The following is a 20,230-nucleotide window of genomic DNA, read 5'->3' as shown; positions in this document are numbered from 1 at the left end:
TAATCACATATGTTAACTTGAGAGTGCCCACACTTAATCTACTTATCGTGATGTGTTAAATCAATTACTGTTAGACATTATTTGTCTGATAATCTACCAAATCTTTGAATTGAAGAATTTGTGATTTAATTAATAGCTTGTTCAGGGTAATCAGACTTGTATATAATTCTAATGGCCTTCTTTTGAAAACTATTCTGAATTACAACTTTGGATCTTATATTACTTTGCAACAATCTACTCCGTGACAGATTAGGCAGTATAATCACATATGTTAACTTCAGTGCCCACACTGTATTTATTTATGGTTATTTGTTAAATCAAGTACTGTTAGACATGAAATAGGAAGTGTTTAACATAAATGTTATGGCTACTCACCATTGTAGCTCGCTCCTGGTCAATGATATGAGCCTCTTCTTGCAGTGGAAAACTTGCAGCCAACAAACACCGTGGAACCTAAAGGAATGAAATTAAACATTAACATTTTCACACGTACAACGCAACGCGGCTACACTTCTGCTATTACAAACGTAAATCTCCTTAAACACAACGAGTGTTACTTACCGTGTACGCTCTAGGCAAAATTGGATGTGATGCAATTCCAAATCTATCTGAAACGGCAGTTAAAAGTAGAGTTACATCAAGTTTTCTTTTTTAATCAACACAATCATTTACAACCGTTGACCAGAAAGAATCGTCGAAATTCGACGTCCCCCACAAACGCCACGCTCACTCGCTTTTCAGGGCAACAAAAGTACTTCTTTTTAAAAACGATGAGTTGTACTTACCGTGTACGCTCTGGACGGTCCAGTTGCAAGCAGAAAATAAAAATATTTCTCTTGTTAGTCGTATGTTACCATCCGCTGTGTCTTTGTCAACATCGCCGCCATTTTTCTACTTCCTGCTGCGAGCCGCGCCCACGGATTTAAATTTGGGCGGAAGCTCTTTCCATTGGCGTCGTTTTCGCGTATAGCAAATCCGATTGGTTGGGAAGGGGGCACGGTTATGCAGCCGAGGAGTCCTGTGATCGGTGGGATGTAAAGTAGGCGTCGACGTCACGTCCGCGTCACGTGACCACGACGTGGCAGACGTCAAATAGCAACCGCTGTTTTGTTTAGTAGACTTACAGTTGTTATGCATTGACATAATGGCGCACACACCAAATAGATTTAAATAAATTAAATAATTCTTCTGCCCACTCTCTTTTAAACAAGTTAACTCTCCCCGCGGATTTGAATTCCGGCGAAAGTTACGCCCATCGACGTCACGTATGTCACGTGACCACGACGTGGCAGATGTCATATAGCAACCGCTGTTTTGTTTAGTAGATTTACAGTTGTTATGCATTGGCATAATGGTGTGCACTCAAAATAGATTTAAATAAATTAAATATTTCTTCTGCCTACTCCCTTTTAAACAAGTTAACTCTGCCCACGTCCATTGACGTCTTGTCTGCGTCACGTGACCACGACGTAGCGACGTCATATAGTAACCGCTGTTTTGACCAGTAGACTTAGTTATTATGCGTTGACATAATGGCGCACTGGTTAGCATGGCCACCTCTTAAGCATGATGATGCGGGTTCGACGCCTGATCAATGTTAGCATGGAGTGAGCTGAAGTGCATGGCGCTGAAGATTTGAATCTTTGAAATGCGCTGAGGTCTGACATATCAGGCAGAATGGTTTGCCATCACGTTCAACAAAAAATAGAAACTTTCCCACTCTGATTAAAACGTCCTGTGTTCATCTACGTATTTTCGTTTTGCTGTGCATCTTTTCCCTGCCATTTCGAGAGCCCAATTGACACTCATAGTTTAAAGAAATGTGTTTGCCCATCCTACTTTGTGGAATTTCACCACATGCGCTTTTGACCAAAATACCAAATTGAACTCAAGTGAAGCCAACACGCACAACCCCCCCCCACACACACACACACACACACACACAAATGTTGATATGAACATAAAAGAGCCGCATGCGGTTCGGGAGTTGCGGCTTGGCCAAACCTGTACTATACAACTTTATTTGTATAAAATTTTCACAACAGCTGTCACACAAACAAAGCGGGAAAAACCGAAGACGTGCGTGTTCCGCCCACGCTGGATTTATTTGCACCTTTGAAAAGACACCGTATTGCCGCAGATGTGGCAAAGAGTACTTTTGGGCATCTGAGACGGAAGGATGTCCAAAGCATCACGTCACCTGCTCTGGTAGGCATGGTGGTGGGACGTTGAGGTCAACCGCTTTGGGGTTGGCTGACTCTTTGATCGCAGGATGCCACACACTTGAAGACAGAAGCAGAAAAGCAGAGCTAAATGCAAAATGTACTCACCGGTGACTCCAATTTTTTTCCCCCCTGAAGAAACAGCTGGACGGGTGGCCCCGGCTGGCCAGTGGGACTCTTGTTATTCTGACCCTTTTTAGTGCGCGTTTGGGGCAACAACCGTTTTTTGTGGCGCTCTCTTCTGGTTCAAAAGTGCCCTGCATGTGAATTTGCTTTTCCTGCCTTCTGATTGGATGAGCGCCGGTGTGACGCGGTGCCTCTGTCACCGTGGCGGGGGGTATACGTTGGCATCGGAGCGTCTGCCAACGTCTGAGACCGGCTGGCAGTGTATCGGAGGTGTCGAGTGCGGTGCCGCTGGAGCTCACTCACCAGCTGGTGTTAGGGCCACAGAATGAAGGCCAAGGAGAAGAATAGAAAGAGAAACAGAAACTTCTCCTCCAATTGTTTGATTTGTCTCTTCTGAGCTTCGATGAATTCTTTCAGCTCTTTGTTCCTCTAGGACGGACAAATGGAAAGTGGCATTCAAAAGCCAGTAATATGTCACTAATCACTAATATGTTTATTTGTTTATCACAACACCTTTGGACCTTCAGCAATCGATTATTTACCTTCATCTACATAGAGACAGAACGATGGTGTCTTAAACATCTCATTCATTTCACCAAATAACTTCACGCAGGTGGATAACGGCCGTCTCGGTCACGCTATGTTGCGTGATGCAGTTTTGAAGAACCAAATGCATTTATTCAATGAATAAGTCAAGCTAGTTCTATGTTTATGATGTTGTAAGTTACGGTACCGATTGAAGTTGAGTTCGAAGCCAGTGGAAAACAGCGCTGCGTTTGTGCTCTCCAGGTACAAATGTTGTGATCTCTGACTGACGACCGGGCGAGACTCGAGTAAGAGATGTCCAAACGAGCTCCGGCAGGGCGGGCCAAGGCGGAGCGAACGGACGCCCTTCAGGCCGCCAATGACGAGCTGAGAACCAAACTGATGGACGTCCAGTTAGAACTTCAGCAGGAGAAGAACAAGGTGAAAACCTCAACAGACAGACACTGCCTGCCTCCCTGCCTGCCTCCCTGCCTGCCTCCCTGCCTGCCTCCCTCCCTCCCAGTTTTCCCGATGTAGATTAGACATGCGTGTGCCATGACTGTGTCAGCCTACATCAACAAATGCACCGAGGACGTCAGCACCACTAAGAATATCATCACCCGGGGCAACCAACGACCCTGGATGACTGAGGAGGTACGTCAAACGCTACGAGCGCGGAACTCTGCCTTCAAGTCTGGCGACAAGGAGACACTGAGGACAGCGAGAGCCAACTTGAACCGTGCCATCAGGATAGCGAAGCGAGACCGCAGTCGAAAATTTCAGGATCGTTTCCACGACGTCAAAAACATCAGGAGTATGTGGCAAGGCATACGGGCGATTACAGACTACAACTCACCCTCCCCCCCCCCGGTGGGTGTAGTTGATGCTGACTTTCTAAATGGTCTAAATAACTTCTTTGGGAGGTTCGAGGCACTAAACGGCACTCCAGCAGTTAAAACTGTCCCCCATCAGGAAGAGGAGGTACTCTGCCTTGACTCCGCCGATGTGTTGAAGACCCTGAGGAGAGTCAACCCCTGTAAGGCCCCTGGCCCCGACAACATTCCTGGGCGTGTGTTCAGGGAATGTGCAAGTCATCTGGCTGGGGTCATCACAGACATTTTTAACACCTCGCTGGGCCAAGCCACAGTGCCGGCGTGCTTTAAGACTGCCTCCATCATTCCGGTGCCGAAGAAACCTCAAATCACCTCATTTAATGATTACCGGCCTGTTGCACTGACTCCGGTTATGATGAAGTGCTTCGAAAGGCTGCTTAAAGGCCACATCGTTTCCAGACTCCCCCTATTATTTGACCCGTTCCAGTTTGCCGACCGGCAAAACCGCTCCACTCAGGACGCCATCTCCTCCGTTCTTCACCTGAGCCTGGCTCACCTGGAGGAGAAGAACACCCATGTGCGGAGGCTGTTCCTGGACTTCAGCTCAGCGTTTAACACCATCATCCCACAGCATCTGGTAGGAAAATTGGAACACCTGGGCTTCAACACCCCCCTTCGCAACTGGCTGCTAGACTTCCTCACCAACAGACCTCAGTCAGTCCGGGTCGGACAGAACACCTCTGATGTCATCACCCTCAGCACAGGCTCCCTTCAGGGCTGCGTCCTGAGCCCCCTGCTGTGCACCCTGATGACACACGACTGCGTCCTCAGGTTCACCACCAATCACATCGTGAAGTCAGCAGACGACACAACGGTGGTGGGGCTCATCAGAGACAACAACGACCTGGACTACAGAGAGGAGGTGGAGCAGCTGGTGGGCTGGTGCAGAGAAAACAGCCTGATCCTGAATGAGGAGAAGATGAAGGAGATCATCGTCGACTTCAAGAAAAAACAGCCTCACCACGCTCCACTGATCATCAACAGCTCAGCTGTGGAGGTGGTCAGCACCACCAAATTCCTGGGGGTCCACATCACAGAAGACCTCACCTGGACTATGAACACTACGGCACTGGTCAAGAGGGCACAGAAGCGCTTGTACTTCCTGCGGAGGATGAGGAGAGCCCACCTGCCCCCACCCATCATGAGGACGTTCTACAGGAGCACCATAGAGAGCATTCTGACAAGCTGTCTCTCTGTGTGGTGTGGAGGCTGCACCGCCTCCGATTGGAAGAACGTGAGGAGAGTGGTGAGGACAGCAGAGAGGATCATAGGGGCTCCTCTTCCCTCCATTCAGGACATTTCATCTCAGCGCTGCATGTCCCGTGCCCGTAACATCATCAATGACCCATCACACCCCCACCATGGACTGTTCTCCCTGCTGCCCTCTGGGAAGAGGTTTGCAGCATCCGCTGCAGGTCCACCAGGTTCTGCAACAGCTTTTTCCCTGCTGTCATCAGACTGTTGAACACTAGAACTGTTGAGCTCTAAACTGAACTCTGCATCACACATTCACAGAACTGTACTTTATGACACTACGGACCTCTATCTTGCACTATCTCGCACTACCAACTTTACTGAACTTGTATAAACCCTTTAAATAGAAGTTTAATACATGGTTTAGCATTCCTCTGCACACTCTTGAATACTGTTTTGCCTACTTGCACTATTGCATAATTATCACTGCTGCACTTTATACTTATTTTTAATATATATATATATATATATATATAGTATATATGTATATATATATATTTTCATAGGATATGTTACTTCTATTCAACTGCAATATCACTACTTTGTTGTAAGACGTATGCAACGGAATTTCGTTTTGTATGCACCATGTGCAGACAAGATGACAATAAAGTTTGTCTAAGTCTAAGTCATGTCAGGTCAGCTGTCTGGAGAGAGAGAGAAGTCAGGACCTGCGGGCGGAGCACCACCGTGCCACCGCCGCCATGACGGAACTCAAAAGCAAACTCCATGAGGAGAAGCAGAAAGAGTTAGCCATTACCAGGGAGACATTACTGCGGCAGCATGAAATGGAGCTGATGAGAGTGATCAAAATCAAAGATGGAGAGATCCAGCGACTGAATGCCTTGGTCCTCAGCCTGAGGGACGGCTCCATGGACAAGGTGATCCGCTCTATCCGTGTCTGACTATCCGCACGCCACGTCGGGCTTCGATGCGGCCGCTACCGTATTGTGTAGCTTGTCCCCAGTAAGCGTCGCGGCGCTCCGTTGCGGTCTCAACGGCCCGGTGTGGCGCAATGTCTGCTCAGGTGAGGAGGGGGGGCGCTTTGCTGGCGGAGGTGGAGGAGACGCGGCGGTGTCGGGAGACCGAGCGGTGTCGCCTCCACCAGGAGCGCGGAAGAAGCCCTGGCAGCGGCCCAGCAGGCCTGGCAGTCCCGAGCGGCCGAGCTCCGATCGGCTCATCACCAGCATCGGGAGGAGCTGAGCCGAACCAAGAGAGACTGCGAGAGGGAGATCCGCCGACTGGTAGGACTGATCAGATGCGCGGTGCGTGGCTATGTTCCCAATTTCGTTGTATACCTGCAGTGCAATGACACCTAAGGCATTCTATTCTATTCTATTTCACAAGAAGAAAATGTCCGGTTGCTCGCTTCACTTTTGTCACAGCAAAGGTGTTCTAGTCGATTCAAGAAAAAAATTGGCCGGTTGCTCTCTTTGTTTTTGTCACAATTCTGGCAAATGAGTTTGCCCGCCTGCCTGAGCGCTCCCCGTTTGTACATCCAGACGGATGAGATCAAGCTGAAAGACAGAGCGGTTAGTGTTTTGGATGAAGCCCTGGGGCCGGCCACGTCCACCGCCTTCAGCTGCAGACTCAGGCTGCCGAGCAGCAGATCGCTGCCCTGAGGGATTCCCAAAGGGCGGGCCTAAACTACCCTGGAAGTGGGGTCAACGCCGCTACTAGCAATCCTCTTCATTGCGTAAGCCACCTCATCACACACTTGCAGTACGCATGACTTAGTTCGTTGCTGGAGGAAGGTAGCACAAAAACAGTTTTGAACTTTGAACGAGTGCTTGTGTGTGTGTGTTGCGGGGCGTTTTCAGTCTCAGGAGGATCGGGACACGCGACGGTTTCATCTGAAAATCGCTGAGCTCAGCGCAGTCATCAGGAAACTGGAGGATCGAAACGCCCTGCTTTCTGAAGAGCGCAATGAACTGGTAATTTATTGACGGCACGCTTGAAGGTTTGCGCTACGTTTGATGCGCGCCATCCAGCGAGGCACCCATTGCGCTTGCTTATTAGTTGAGCGGCGCAGCGAGTCGGTTGCCTGGTAGATGTCTTTTATTGGGAGCCAAAGCCACGATTCCGTTCAAACCGATGCAAAAGGAATGGATACGTTCTGGCCCGCGTGTTGTGCGTCTTTCACATCCCGCACTTCATGCTTGCAGCTAAAGCGACTGAGAGAAACAGAAAGCCAGTTTCTGCCACTCCTGTACAAAAACAAACGCCTGAGCAGGAAGAATGAAGAACTCTCGCTGGTGCTGTGTCGCCTTGAAAACAAAGTGCGCTTTGTCACCCAGGAGAACGAGGAGATGGCAAGCTTGGTAAGTCGACGCGGACAACGGCGGCGTGCCAACAGAGTCCACTGCATTTGTGTTCCACAGAGAAGGCCTAGTTCGCTCAATGACCTGGACCGCGGTTGCGGCCAGCAGGACGGTGAAATTGAGTTCCTTCAAGTTGTGGAGCAGCGGCACATCATCGACGACTTGTCCAAGGTCTTCAGGCAGGCGACTCGGTGCACGTACGGCAGCGCCGCGCTCGCTCGCTGTCGCCAGGAAACCTTTTCCGTCCAAAGCTTGGCCGGCGGCCGCCATCCAAAAAATTGGCCCCTTAAATTCCGACCTTTCAAGCAGGAGCATTGTGCGCACGCGTTTGAACACGCTTTAGACTTGTTTTGCCGTTTTCAGCAGCTCAAAGCTCCCGTTTTGTCAGCGCCTTTGCCACTCGCTGTGCGCTGAAAACGACGGACTTGCCCGGCTGCTCAGCCCGTCAACCATGAGCCGCGAGCGCGACGTCATTGTCCGTAGGCAGCTAGTGGCAAAATGCACCCTGTTAGAGTTGCGCTCGCTCCAACTTATTTTGCAAGAACCACACGGGAGACAAGTAAGTTCTTTTGGACACCTGCAGGTGGAGAGTCCATCCGTTGTACGAATGAAGTCTGACTCTCGGCTCCTGCACGAGCATTTTAATTAAGAGAAACAGGGTGGGTGTAAGAGTGGATTGAATAGAGGAAGCCCTTGACCTCTAGTCAAAACATAGCAAGGGGTGTTTTACGACTTTGTGTAGGAAGGGATAAGCGATAGGGATAAATAAGGGATAAATAATATTATTTATTACAGGTCGCAGTCAAAGTCAAAGCAACACAATGATACGATAAAGATAATCTGGAAAACCCTGACACACCCTGTAGTTGTCACTTTTGGAAAAGACGAGCGTCCCTCCAATCATCGCCGGTGACGTGTTTTTCAGGCTCTGGAGACAGGAGCTCATGTCAGAAATGTCATTGTGAGTCGCGTTTGTTTCTGCGCCGGAGCCGTTCGTTCCCTTTGCATCCAAAGAATCTCAAAGGCGGATTATTTGTGTCGACAGGAGAGAGATTTGCTGCTACGATACCGACGTCGAGAATCTCTGAGGAGGAACAAAGCGTGAGGTCCTGCAAGGTGAGTCTGTTTGTTTGCGGCTGCTTGGTGTTGCGCAAGATGAAATGGCCTTTTTCTCGCTATCGTTCCTCTCGTCGATTCATCGTGAGGTGTCGCTTCAGTTTGTTCAGAGAGATGTTTGCTTCCGCGCCCGCAGGTCATCGAAACATTTTACGGCTACGACGAAGACGTGTTGGTGGACTCGGACGGATCGTCCTTGTCTTTTCACACCGACAGAACCCCCGACACGGAACCCGAAGAGGTAGCCCGCCATTTCTGCCAGCGTATTGACACCAAACATTCCTCTTCAGCCTGGAATCGGACTCGTCTTTGCGTCGCGGGTGCTTTGTCGCCGGTCTGACTGATTCTGGTACTAGTGCTGTGTTGCATTGGTGTGTGCATGAAGAGGCGGAGCTTCGCTACCGCCAGCTGACGCAAGAATATCAAGCGCTGCAACGAGCCTACGCTCTGCTAGCCCAGACCAGCGAAAGGGGACTACGACGCCGAGAAGGAGATCAAGGTGGCGCCCCTTCCCGCAACCCCCGGCCGGGTCGCAGCCTCCCCGTTCTCACCCAGCCTCGGGTGTTCTCTGGTCTGAAAGGAGGAGGAGGAGCCTCCTTTCAGACCAGAGAAAAGCTGATGGTAGAAATGGGTCACTATCAAAGCAGAGTAGCAGATCTGGAGTCAGCGCTGAAGCAACAAGGACAGGTAAGCTCATCAATGAGCACACCTTTTTCTCAGACAAAATAGCTACATTCTTCAGTCACTCATCCGTCTGGCATTACTGGACCAACCCCCCCCCCCCCCCCCCCCCCCCCCGAACGTGGCTGGGAAAATGCGGAGAAAAGCAAATGTCATTTTCCAGTCAACCAAAGAATTTGTGGATGAAAATGACACAACATTCCAAAGCTGTCCACGCGTTTGTCTCTTCTAGAATGTCAAGTGGGTGGAGGAGAAGCAGCTGCTGCGTCAGAGCAATCAGCAGTTGGCCGAAAAGGTGACGGAAAGAAAGGCGCTGGGCGGAGTCGCTTGGCGTCACACCTGTCGGGAAGCCCCGCAGATGAGGTCTGACTGTCTTTTCAGGTCAGGCGGATGGAGGCGGAAGAAGCGCGTCTGAAAGAGCACATCCAGGATATCCGAGACCAAAACGAACTGCTTGAGTTCCGCATCCTGGAGCTGGAGGTGGGAAGACTCGCACAAGCGTGTTGAGGCCAGAGATGTGACGGACGGACGGACGGACGGACGGACGGATGCATGCCTCTGCCTTTCAGGAGAGGGAGTGGCGCTCCCCCGTCTTGAAGTTTCTGCAAGTCCGTTTCCCAGACGGCCTCAGCCCTTTGCAGATCTACTGCGAGGCCGAGGGCGTGAGCGTACGTAAGGCGTCCCTCGCAACCCTAACCTTAACCCGAGGTCCCAGAACACCTTACATTGCTCCTTGCGCCTTTCCCCCGGACATCGTCATTAGTGATCTGATGAAGAAGCTGGACATCCTGGGCTATAACGCCGTAAGTGTATGTCGAACTCCTTATGTTCGCACTCCACGAGACTCGGCGGCTCAAATGTGACTTTTGGAAGGCTTTGCGCTGAAAGAAGCTTGTTGACGCTGTGCCTTTGGGCTCTTGCAGAATCTCACCAACGAGGAGCAGGTGGTCGTGATTCACGCCAGGACCCTTCTCACCCTAGCCGAGAAGGTAACGCGCACGTCCACGCACGCTCTCGCATTCTGCTTATGTGACAGCAGCCTTTCCTCAGTGGTTAGAATACATCAAAGTGACCAAGTCAGCACTTCAACAGAAGATGTTGGACATTGAAAGTGAGAAGGTAGACAGACACGCGACATCAGCCAAGGGGAACTCCGGCAATGTGCCCCAACAATTCTGACCTTGAGCTGTGCTAGGATATGTTCTGCAAGCAGAAGGGCTACCTGGATGAAGAGTTGGACTTCAGGAAGTGTTCCATGGACCAGGCTCATAAGGTAAGCCGCCCTCAAATCTCCCGCCGGACCACTGATGGACGAGGATTGCGGCCCAGAGGATCCTGGAGCTGGAGGCCATGTTGTACGAGGCGCTACCGCAGCGGGACTGCCCCGCCACGGACGGCGAAAAAGCCAGCCACGCTGGCGTGAATGACGTGCTGACGGCGGATCAGAGAGAAGAGCTTAGGAGCGCCGTGGACCAATGGAAGCGAGCCCTGATGTGCGAGTTGAGGGAGCGCGACGCTTGCATCCTCCAAGAGAGAATGGATCTGCTGCACAGCGCGCAACAGGTAAGGGCCCAAAGCCAGCCCGGCACTTACTTGCACACTTACTGGCTTTTGAATGCCACTTTCCATTTGTCCGTCCTAGAGGAACAAAGAGCTGAAAGAATTCATCGAAGCTCAGAAGAGACAAATCAAACAATTGGAGGAGAAGTTTCTGTTTCTCTTTCTATTCTTCTCCTTGGCCTTCATTCTGTGGCCCTAACACCAGCTGGTGAGTGAGCTCCAGCGGCACCGCACTCGACACCTCCGATACACTGCCAGCCGGTCTCAGACGTTGGCAGACGCTCCGATGCCAACGTATACCCCCCGCCACGGTGACAGAGGCACCGCGTCACACCGGCGCTCATCCAATCAGAAGGCAGGAAAAGCAAATTCACATGCAGGGCACTTTTGAACCAGAAGAGAGCGCCACAAAAAACGGTTGTTGCCCCAAACGCGCACTAAAAAGGGTCAGAATAACAAGAGTCCCACTGGCCAGCCGGGGCCACCCGTCCAGCTGTTTCTTCAGGGGGGAAAAAAATTGGAGTCACCGGTGAGTACATTTTGCATTTAGCTCTGCTTTTCTGCTTCTGTCTTCAAGTGTGTGGCATCCTGCGATCAAAGAGTCAGCCAACCCCAAAGCGGTTGACCTCAACGTCCCACCACCATGCCTACCAGAGCAGGTGACGTGATGCTTTGGACATCCTTCCGTCTCAGATGCCCAAAAGTACTCTTTGCCACATCTGCGGCAATACGGTGTCTTTTCAAAGGTGCAAATAAATCCAGCGTGGGCGGAACACGCACGTCTTCGGTTTTTCCCGCTTTGTTTGTGTGACAGCTGTTGTGAAAATTTTATACAAATAAAGTTGTATAGTACAGGTTTGGCCAAGCCGCAACTCCCGAACCGCATGCGGCTCTTTTATGTTCATATCAACATTTGTGTGTGTGTGTGTGGGGGGGGGGGGGGGGGGGGGGGGTTGTGCGTGTTGGCTTCACTTGAGTTCAATTTGGTATTTTGGTCAAAAGCGCATGTGGTGAAATTCCACAAAGTAGGATGGGCAAACACATTTCTTTAAACTATGAGTGTCAATTGGGCTCTCGAAATGGCAGGGAAAAGATGCACAGCAAAACAAAAATACGTAGATGAACACAGGACGTTTTAATCAGAGTGGGAAAGTTTCTATTTTTTGTTGAACGTGATGGCAAACCATTCTGCCTGATATGTCAGACCTCAGCGCATTTCAAAGATTCAAATCTTCAGCGCCATGCACTTCAGCTCACTCCATGCTAACATTGATCAGGCGTCGAACCCGCATCATCATGCTTAAGAGGTGGCCATGCTAACCAGTGCGCCATTATGTCAACGCATAATAACTAAGTCTACTGGTCAAAACAGCGGTTACTATATGACGTCGCTACGTCGTGGTCACGTGACGCAGACAAGACGTCAATGGACGTGGGCAGAGTTAACTTGTTTAAAAGGGAGTAGGCAGAAGAAATATTTAATTTATTTAAATCTATTTTGAGTGCACACCATTATGCCAATGCATAACAACTGTAAATCTACTAAACAAAACAGCGGTTGCTATATGACATCTGCCACGTCGTGGTCACGTGACATACGTGACGTCGATGGGCGTAACTTTCGCCGGAATTCAAATCCGCGGGGAGAGTTAACTTGTTTAAAAGAGAGTGGGCAGAAGAATTATTTAATTTATTTAAATCTATTTGGTGTGTGCGCCATTATGTCAATGCATAACAACTGTAAGTCTACTAAACAAAACAGCGGTTGCTATTTGACGTCTGCCACGTCGTGGTCACGTGACGCGGACGTGACGTCGACGCCTACTTTACATCCCACCGATCACAGGACTCCTCGGCTGCATAACCGTGCCCCCTTCCCAACCAATCGGATTTGCTATACGCGAAAACGACGCCAATGGAAAGAGCTTCCGCCCAAATTTAAATCCGTGGGCGTGGCTCGCAGCAGGAAGTAGGAAAATGGCGGCGATGTTGACAAAGACACAGCGGATGGTAACATACGACTAACAAGAGAAATATTTTTATTTTCTGCTTGCAACTGGACCGTCCAGAGCGTACACGGTAAGTACAACTCATCGTTTTTAAAAAGAAGTACTTTTGTTGCCCTGAAAAGCGAGTGAGCGTGGCGTTTGTGGGGGACGTCGAATTTCGACGATTCTTTCTGGTCAACGGTTGTAAATGATTGTGTTGATTAAAAAAGAAAACTTGATGTAACTCTACTTTTAACTGCCGTTTCAGATAGATTTGGAATTGCATCACATCCAATTTTGCCTAGAGCGTACACGGTAAGTAACACTCGTTGTGTTTAAGGAGATTTACGTTTGTAATAGCAGAAGTGTAGCCGCGTTGCGTTGTACGTGTGAATGTTGGTCCGGGCGAAATGTTAATGTTTAATTTCATTCCTTTAGGTTCCACGGTGTTTGTTGGCTGCAAGTTTTCCACTGCAAGAAGAGGCTCATATCATTGACCAGGAGCGAGCTACAATGGTGAGTAGCCATAACATTTATGTTAAACACTTCCTATTTCATGTCTAACAGTACTTGATTTAACAAATAACCATAAATAAATACAGTGTGGGCACTGAAGTTAACATATGTGATTATACTGCCTAATCTGTCACCGAGTAGATTGTTGCAAAGTAATATAAGATCCAAAGTTGTAATTCAGAATAGTTTTCAAAAGAAGGCCATTAGAATTATATACAAGTCTGATTACCCTGAACAAGCTATTAATTAAATCACAAATTCTTCAATTCAAAGATTTGGTAGATTATCAGACAAATAATGTCTAACAGTAATTGATTTAACACATCACGATAAGTAGATTGAGTGTGGGCACTCTCAAGTTAACATATGTGATTATACTGCCTAATCTGTTACAGAGTATGTTGTTGCCAAGTAATGTAGAATAGATCCAAAGTAGTAATCCAGAATAGTTTTGAAGAGGCCATTAGAATGATAAACAAATCTGATTACCTTGAACATAATAACAAGCTAAGTGTTTAATATGTCCTATGAAGTAAAAATTGGGCACCATCATGTGGTGAAATTTGGAATTGCATCACATCCAATTTTGCCTGGGAACAAACAGATTACATAAATCTTAGTTTTGAATAAGCCACTCCTTCTCAAACAAGTAAACTCTGCCCATTTTGCGCAGTAGATGTTCTGTTAATATCTAGTATTTATACAAAGTCATAATTTAAATTGCTTTCAACCTTCATTCATCGGTTCAACCAACATTACTCGCTCTTATTACCAACTTGTATTGATTTAACTAAGCGTTTAATACTTCCTATCAGGTCTCAAATCGAGATTTGGCAAAATACAATTTCAGCAAATCCAATTTTGCCAGGGAACAAAAATAGATTAAATAAACTAAATAAGTCCTCTTCCCATTAAATAAATCAGAAAAGTCTGTCTTGTAACCAGTCCTCTTCAAACAAGTAAAGTCTGCCCATTTTGTGCCGTAGATTTTGTGTCTATGCCTAGTATTTAAACAAAATCATAATTTAAACGACTTCTTTCCTTCATTCACTTTGGAAATTTGGAATTGCAGCAAATCGAATTTTGGCAGGGAACAAAAATAGATCAATTAAACTAAATAAGTCTTCTTCCCATTAAATAAATTAAAAAAGTCTGTCTTGTAACCAGTCCTTTTCAAACAAGTAAAGTCTGCCCATTTTGTGCCGTCGATTTTGTGTTAATGCCTAGTATTTATACAAAATCATAATTTAAAGGACTTCATTCCTTCATTCACTTTGGAAATTTGGAATTGCAGCACATCAAATTTTGCCTGGGAAGAAAAGTAGATTAAATAAATTTAATAAGTCTTACTACTTCCCATTAAATAAATTAAATACGTCTTACTTGTTCCCACTCCTTTTCAAAACAGTAGTTTAAAACGAGGGCCCTTCACTCAATCTTTAACCCCAACCCCGCACGTTGTGTTGTATCTGTGAATGTTGGTTGTGGCCAAATGATAGTTTTCTTTCATTCGTTTAGGTTCCAAGAAAACTTGATGTAACTCTACTTTTAACTGCCGTTTCAGATAAGCGGGTATTACGTCGCAGTCATGTGCCGTGGATATGACGTAATTGCCCGAACCTCCGCCAAAATTCAAATCTGTTGGCGCGATGGCCGTGAGCCACTGAGCAGCGACGATTATCAACAGAAATATCTTTATTTTCTGCTTGCAACTGGACCGTCTAGAGCGTACACGGTAAGTAACACTCATTGTGTTTAAGGAGATTTACGTTTGTAATAGCAGAAGTGTAGCCGCGTTGCGTTGTACGTGTGAAAATTGGTCGAGGCGAAATGTTAATGTTTAATTTCATTCCTTTAGGTTCCACGGTGTTTGTTGGCTGCAAGTTTTCCACTGCAAGAAGAGGCTCGTATCATTGACCAGGAGCGAGCTACAATGGTGAGTAGCCATAACATTTATGTTAAACACTTCCTATTTCATGTCTAACAGTACTTGATTTAACAAATAACCATAAATAAATACAGTGTGGGCACTGAAGTTAACATATGTGATTATACTGCCTAATCTGTCACGGAGTAGATTGTTGCAAAGTAATATAAGATCCAAAGTTGTAATTCAGAATAGTTTTCAAAAGAAGGCCATTAGAATTATATACAAGTCTGATTACCCTTAACATAACAACAAGCTATTAATTAAATCACAAATTCTTCAATTCAAAGATTTGGTAGATTATCAGACAAATAATGTCTAACAGTAATTGATTTAACACATCACGATAAGTAGATTGAGTGTGGGCACTCTCAAGTTAACAGATATGATTATACTGCCTAATCTGTTACAGAGTATGTTGTTGCCAAGTAATGTAGAATAGATCCAAAGTAGTAATCCAGAATAGTTTTGAAGAGGCCATTAGAATAATAAACAAATCTGATTACCTTGAACATAATAACAAGCTAAGTGTTTAATATGTCCTATGAAGTCAAAATTGGGCACCATCATGTGGTGAAATTTGGAATTGCATCACATCCAATTTTGCCTGGGAACAAACAGATTAAATAAATCTTAGTTTTGAATAAGCCACTCCTTCTCAAACAAGTAAACTCTGCCCATTTCGCGCAGTAGATGTTCTGTTAATATCTAGTATTTATACAAAGTCATAATTTAAATTGCTTTCAACCTTCATTCATCGGTTCAACCAACATTACTCGCTCTTATTACCAACTTGTATTGATTTAACTAAGCGTTTAATACTTCCTATCAGGTCTCAAGGCAAGATTTGGCAAAATACAATTTCAGCAAATCCAATTTTGCCAGGGAACAAAAATAGATTAAATAAACTAAATAAGTCTTCTTCCCATTAAATAAATCAGAAAAGTCTGTCTTGTAACCAGTCCTCTTCAAACAAGTAAAGTCTGCCCATTTTGTGCCGTAGATTTTGTGTCTATGCCTAGTATTTAAACAAAATCATAATTTAAACGACTTCTTTCCTTCATTCACTTTGGAAATTTGGAATTGCAGCAAATCGAATTTTGGCAGGGAACAAAAATAGATCAATTAAACTAAATAAGTCTTCTTCCCATTAAATAAATTAAAAAAGTCTGTCTTGTAACCAGTCCTTTTCAAACAAGTAAAGTCTGCCCATTTTGTGCCGTCGATTTTGTGTTAATGCCTAGTATTTATACAAAATCATAATTTAAAGGACTTCATTCCTTCATTCACTTTGGAAATTTGGAATTGCAGCACATCAAATTTTGCCTGGGAAGAAAAGTAGATTAAATAAATTTAATAAGTCTTACTACTTCCCATTAAATAAATTAAATACGTCTTACTTGTTCCCACTCCTTTTCAAAACAGTAGTTTAAAACGAGGGCCCTTCACTCAATCTTTAACCTCAACCCCGCACGTTGTGTTGTATCTGTGAATGTTGGTTGTGGCCAAATGATAGTTTTCTTTCATTCGTTTAGGTTCCAAGAAAACTTGATGTAACTCTACTTTTAACTGCCGTTTCAGATAAGCGGGTATTACGTCGCAGTCAAATGCCGCGGATATGACGTAATTGCCCGAACCTCCGCCAAAATTCAAATCTGTTGGCGCGATGGCCGTGAGCCACTGAGCAGCGACGATTATCAACAGAAATATCTTTATTTTCTGCTTGCAACTGGACCGTCTAGAGCGTACACGGTAAGTAACACTCATTGTGTTTAAGGAGATTTACGTTTGTAATAGCAGAAGTGTAGCCGCGTTGCGTTGTACGTGTGAAAATTGGTCGAGGCGAAATGTTAATGTTTAATTTCATTCCTTTAGGTTCCACGGTGTTTGTTGGCTGCAAGTTTTCCACTGCAAGAAGAGGCTCATATCATTGACCAGGAGCGAGCTACAATGGTGAGTAGCCATAACATTTATGTTAAACACTTCCTATTTCATGTCTAACAGTACTTGATTTAACAAATAACCATAAATAAATACAGTGTGGGCACTGAAGTTAACATATGTGATTATACTGCCTAATCTGTCACGGAGTAGATTGTTGCAAAGTAATATAAGATCCAAAGTTGTAATTCAGAATAGTTTTCAAAAGAAGGCCATTAGAATTATATACAAGTCTGATTACCCTGAACAAGCTATTAATTAAATCACAAATTCTTCAATTCAAAGATTTGGTAGATTATCAGACAAATAATGTCTAACAGTAATTGATTTAACACATCACGATAAGTAGATTGAGTGTGGGCACTCTCAAGTTAACATATGTGATTATACTGCCTAATCTGTTACAGAGTATGTTGTTGCCAAGTAATGTAGAATAGATCCAAAGTAGTAATCCAGAATAGTTTTGAAGAGGCCATTAGAATGATAAACAAATCTGATTACCTTGAACATAATAACAAGCTAAGTGTTTAATATGTCCTATGAAGTAAAAATTGGGCACCATCATGTGGTGAAATTTGGAATTGCATCACATCCAATTTTGCCTGGGAACAAACAGATTACATAAATCTTAGTTTTGAATAAGCCACTCCTTCTCAAACAAGTAAACTCTGCCCATTTTGCGCAGTAGATGTTCTGTTAATATCTAGTATTTATACAAAGTCATAATTTAAATTGCTTTCAACCTTCATTCATCGGTTCAACCAACATTACTCGCTCTTATTACCAACTTGTATTGATTTAACTAAGCGTTTAATACTTCCTATCAGGTCTCAAATCGAGATTTGGCAAAATACAATTTCAGCAAATCCAATTTTGCCAGGGAACAAAAATAGATTAAATAAACTAAATAAGTCCTCTTCCCATTAAATAAATCAGAAAAGTCTGTCTTGTAACCAGTCCTCTTCAAACAAGTAAAGTCTGCCCATTTTGTGCCGTAGATTTTGTGTCTATGCCTAGTATTTAAACAAAATCATAATTTAAACGACTTCTTTCCTTCATTCACTTTGGAAATTTGGAATTGCAGCAAATCGAATTTTGGCAGGGAACAAAAATAGATCAATTAAACTAAATAAGTCTTCTTCCCATTAAATAAATTAAAAAAGTCTGTCTTGTAACCAGTCCTTTTCAAACAAGTAAAGTCTGCCCATTTTGTGCCGTCGATTTTGTGTTAATGCCTAGTATTTATACAAAATCATAATTTAAAGGACTTCATTCCTTCATTCACTTTGGAAATTTGGAATTGCAGCACATCAAATTTTGCCTGGGAAGAAAAGTAGATTAAATAAATTTAATAAGTCTTACTACTTCCCATTAAATAAATTAAATACGTCTTACTTGTTCCCACTCCTTTTCAAAACAGTAGTTTAAAACGAGGGCCCTTCACTCAATCTTTAACCCCAACCCCGCACGTTGTGTTGTATCTGTGAATGTTGGTTGTGGCCAAATGATAGTTTTCTTTCATTCGTTTAGGTTCCAAGAAAACTTGATGTAACTCTACTTTTAACTGCCGTTTCAGATAAGCGGGTATTACGTCGCAGTCATGTGCCGTGGATATGACGTAATTGCCCGAACCTCCGCCAAAATTCAAATCTGTTGGCGCGATGGCCGTGAGCCACTGAGCAGCGACGATTATCAACAGAAATATCTTTATTTTCTGCTTGCAACTGGACCGTCTAGAGCGTACACGGTAAGTAACACTCATTGTGTTTAAGGAGATTTACGTTTGTAATAGCAGAAGTGTAGCCGCGTTGCGTTGTACGTGTGAAAATTGGTCGAGGCGAAATGTTAATGTTTAATTTCATTCCTTTAGGTTCCACGGTGTTTGTTGGCTGCAAGTTTTCCACTGCAAGAAGAGGCTCGTATCATTGACCAGGAGCGAGCTACAATGGTGAGTAGCCATAACATTTATGTTAAACACTTCCTATTTCATGTCTAACAGTACTTGATTTAACAAATAACCATAAATAAATACAGTGTGGGCACTGAAGTTAACATATGTGATTATACTGCCTAATCTGTCACGGAGTAGATTGTTGCAAAGTAATATAAGATCCAAAGTTGTAATTCAGAATAGTTTTCAAAAGAAGGCCATTAGAATTATATACAAGTCTGATTACCCTTAACATAACAACAAGCTATTAATTAAATCACAAATTCTTCAATTCAAAGATTTGGTAGATTATCAGACAAATAATGTCTAACAGTAATTGATTTAACACATCACGATAAGTAGATTGAGTGTGGGCACTCTCAAGTTAACAGATATGATTATACTGCCTAATCTGTTACAGAGTATGTTGTTGCCAAGTAATGTAGAATAGATCCAAAGTAGTAATCCAGAATAGTTTTGAAGAGGCCATTAGAATAATAAACAAATCTGATTACCTTGAACATAATAACAAGCTAAGTGTTTAATATGTCCTATGAAGTCAAAATTGGGCACCATCATGTGGTGAAATTTGGAATTGCATCACATCCAATTTTGCCTGGGAACAAACAGATTAAATAAATCTTAGTTTTGAATAAGCCACTCCTTCTCAAACAAGTAAACTCTGCCCATTTCGCGCAGTAGATGTTCTGTTAATATCTAGTATTTATACAAAGTCATAATTTAAATTGCTTTCAACCTTCATTCATCGGTTCAACCAACATTACTCGCTCTTATTACCAACTTGTATTGATTTAACTAAGCGTTTAATACTTCCTATCAGGTCTCAAGGCAAGATTTGGCAAAATACAATTTCAGCAAATCCAATTTTGCCAGGGAACAAAAATAGATTAAATAAACTAAATAAGTCTTCTTCCCATTAAATAAATCAGAAAAGTCTGTCTTGTAACCAGTCCTCTTCAAACAAGTAAAGTCTGCCCATTTTGTGCCGTAGATTTTGTGTCTATGCCTAGTATTTAAACAAAATCATAATTTAAACGACTTCTTTCCTTCATTCACTTTGGAAATTTGGAATTGCAGCAAATCGAATTTTGGCAGGGAACAAAAATATATCAATTAAACTAAATAAGTCTTCTTCCCATTAAATAAATTAAAAAAGTCTGTCTTGTAACCAGTCCTTTTCAAACAAGTAAAGTCTGCCCATTTTGTGCCGTC

The 20,230-nt window shown here is 44.5% G+C and overlaps 1 protein-coding gene and 1 long non-coding RNA gene across 3 annotated transcripts; both read left to right on the top strand.

The window, feature by feature from the left end:
• The first annotated feature begins 8,182 nt into the window (after positions 1 to 8,182).
• On the top strand, positions 8,183 to 9,557 carry LOC148394739 (uncharacterized). The gene is made up of 7 exons (XR_015859499.1): positions 8,183 to 8,299; positions 8,384 to 8,454; positions 8,591 to 8,695; positions 8,840 to 8,953; positions 9,099 to 9,141; positions 9,368 to 9,430; positions 9,517 to 9,557. It is a non-coding gene; the product is annotated as an uncharacterized LOC148394739 (long non-coding RNA).
• Positions 9,558 to 9,568: 11 nt separating this feature from the next.
• LOC148394738 (janus kinase and microtubule-interacting protein 3-like) lies at positions 9,569 to 10,903 on the top strand. 2 transcript variants are annotated; one of them, XM_088381179.1, is made up of 8 exons: positions 9,569 to 9,615; positions 9,705 to 9,807; positions 9,899 to 9,938; positions 10,059 to 10,124; positions 10,186 to 10,254; positions 10,331 to 10,408; positions 10,465 to 10,698; positions 10,778 to 10,903. In XM_088381179.1, the coding sequence occupies exons 3-8, from the start codon at positions 9,906 to 9,908 to the stop codon at positions 10,892 to 10,894; spliced, it is 597 nt and encodes a 198-aa protein (XP_088237305.1). In that variant the 5' UTR covers positions 9,569 to 9,615; positions 9,705 to 9,807; positions 9,899 to 9,905; the 3' UTR covers positions 10,895 to 10,903. The 2 variants fall into 2 exon arrangements, with proteins under 2 accessions (XP_088237305.1, XP_088237304.1); XM_088381178.1 differs by having other exon boundaries at positions 9,899 to 9,944.
• The last annotated feature ends 9,327 nt before the right edge of the window (positions 10,904 to 20,230 follow it).

The sequence above is a fragment of the Syngnathus floridae genome, chromosome 7, assembly GCF_059516105.1.
Source record: "Syngnathus floridae isolate MCC-2025c chromosome 7, RoL_Sflo_1.0, whole genome shotgun sequence".
In the NCBI taxonomy this organism is placed as follows: Eukaryota; Metazoa; Chordata; class Actinopteri; order Syngnathiformes; family Syngnathidae; genus Syngnathus; species Syngnathus floridae.
This window is presented reverse-complemented; position numbering and strand designations above follow the sequence as displayed.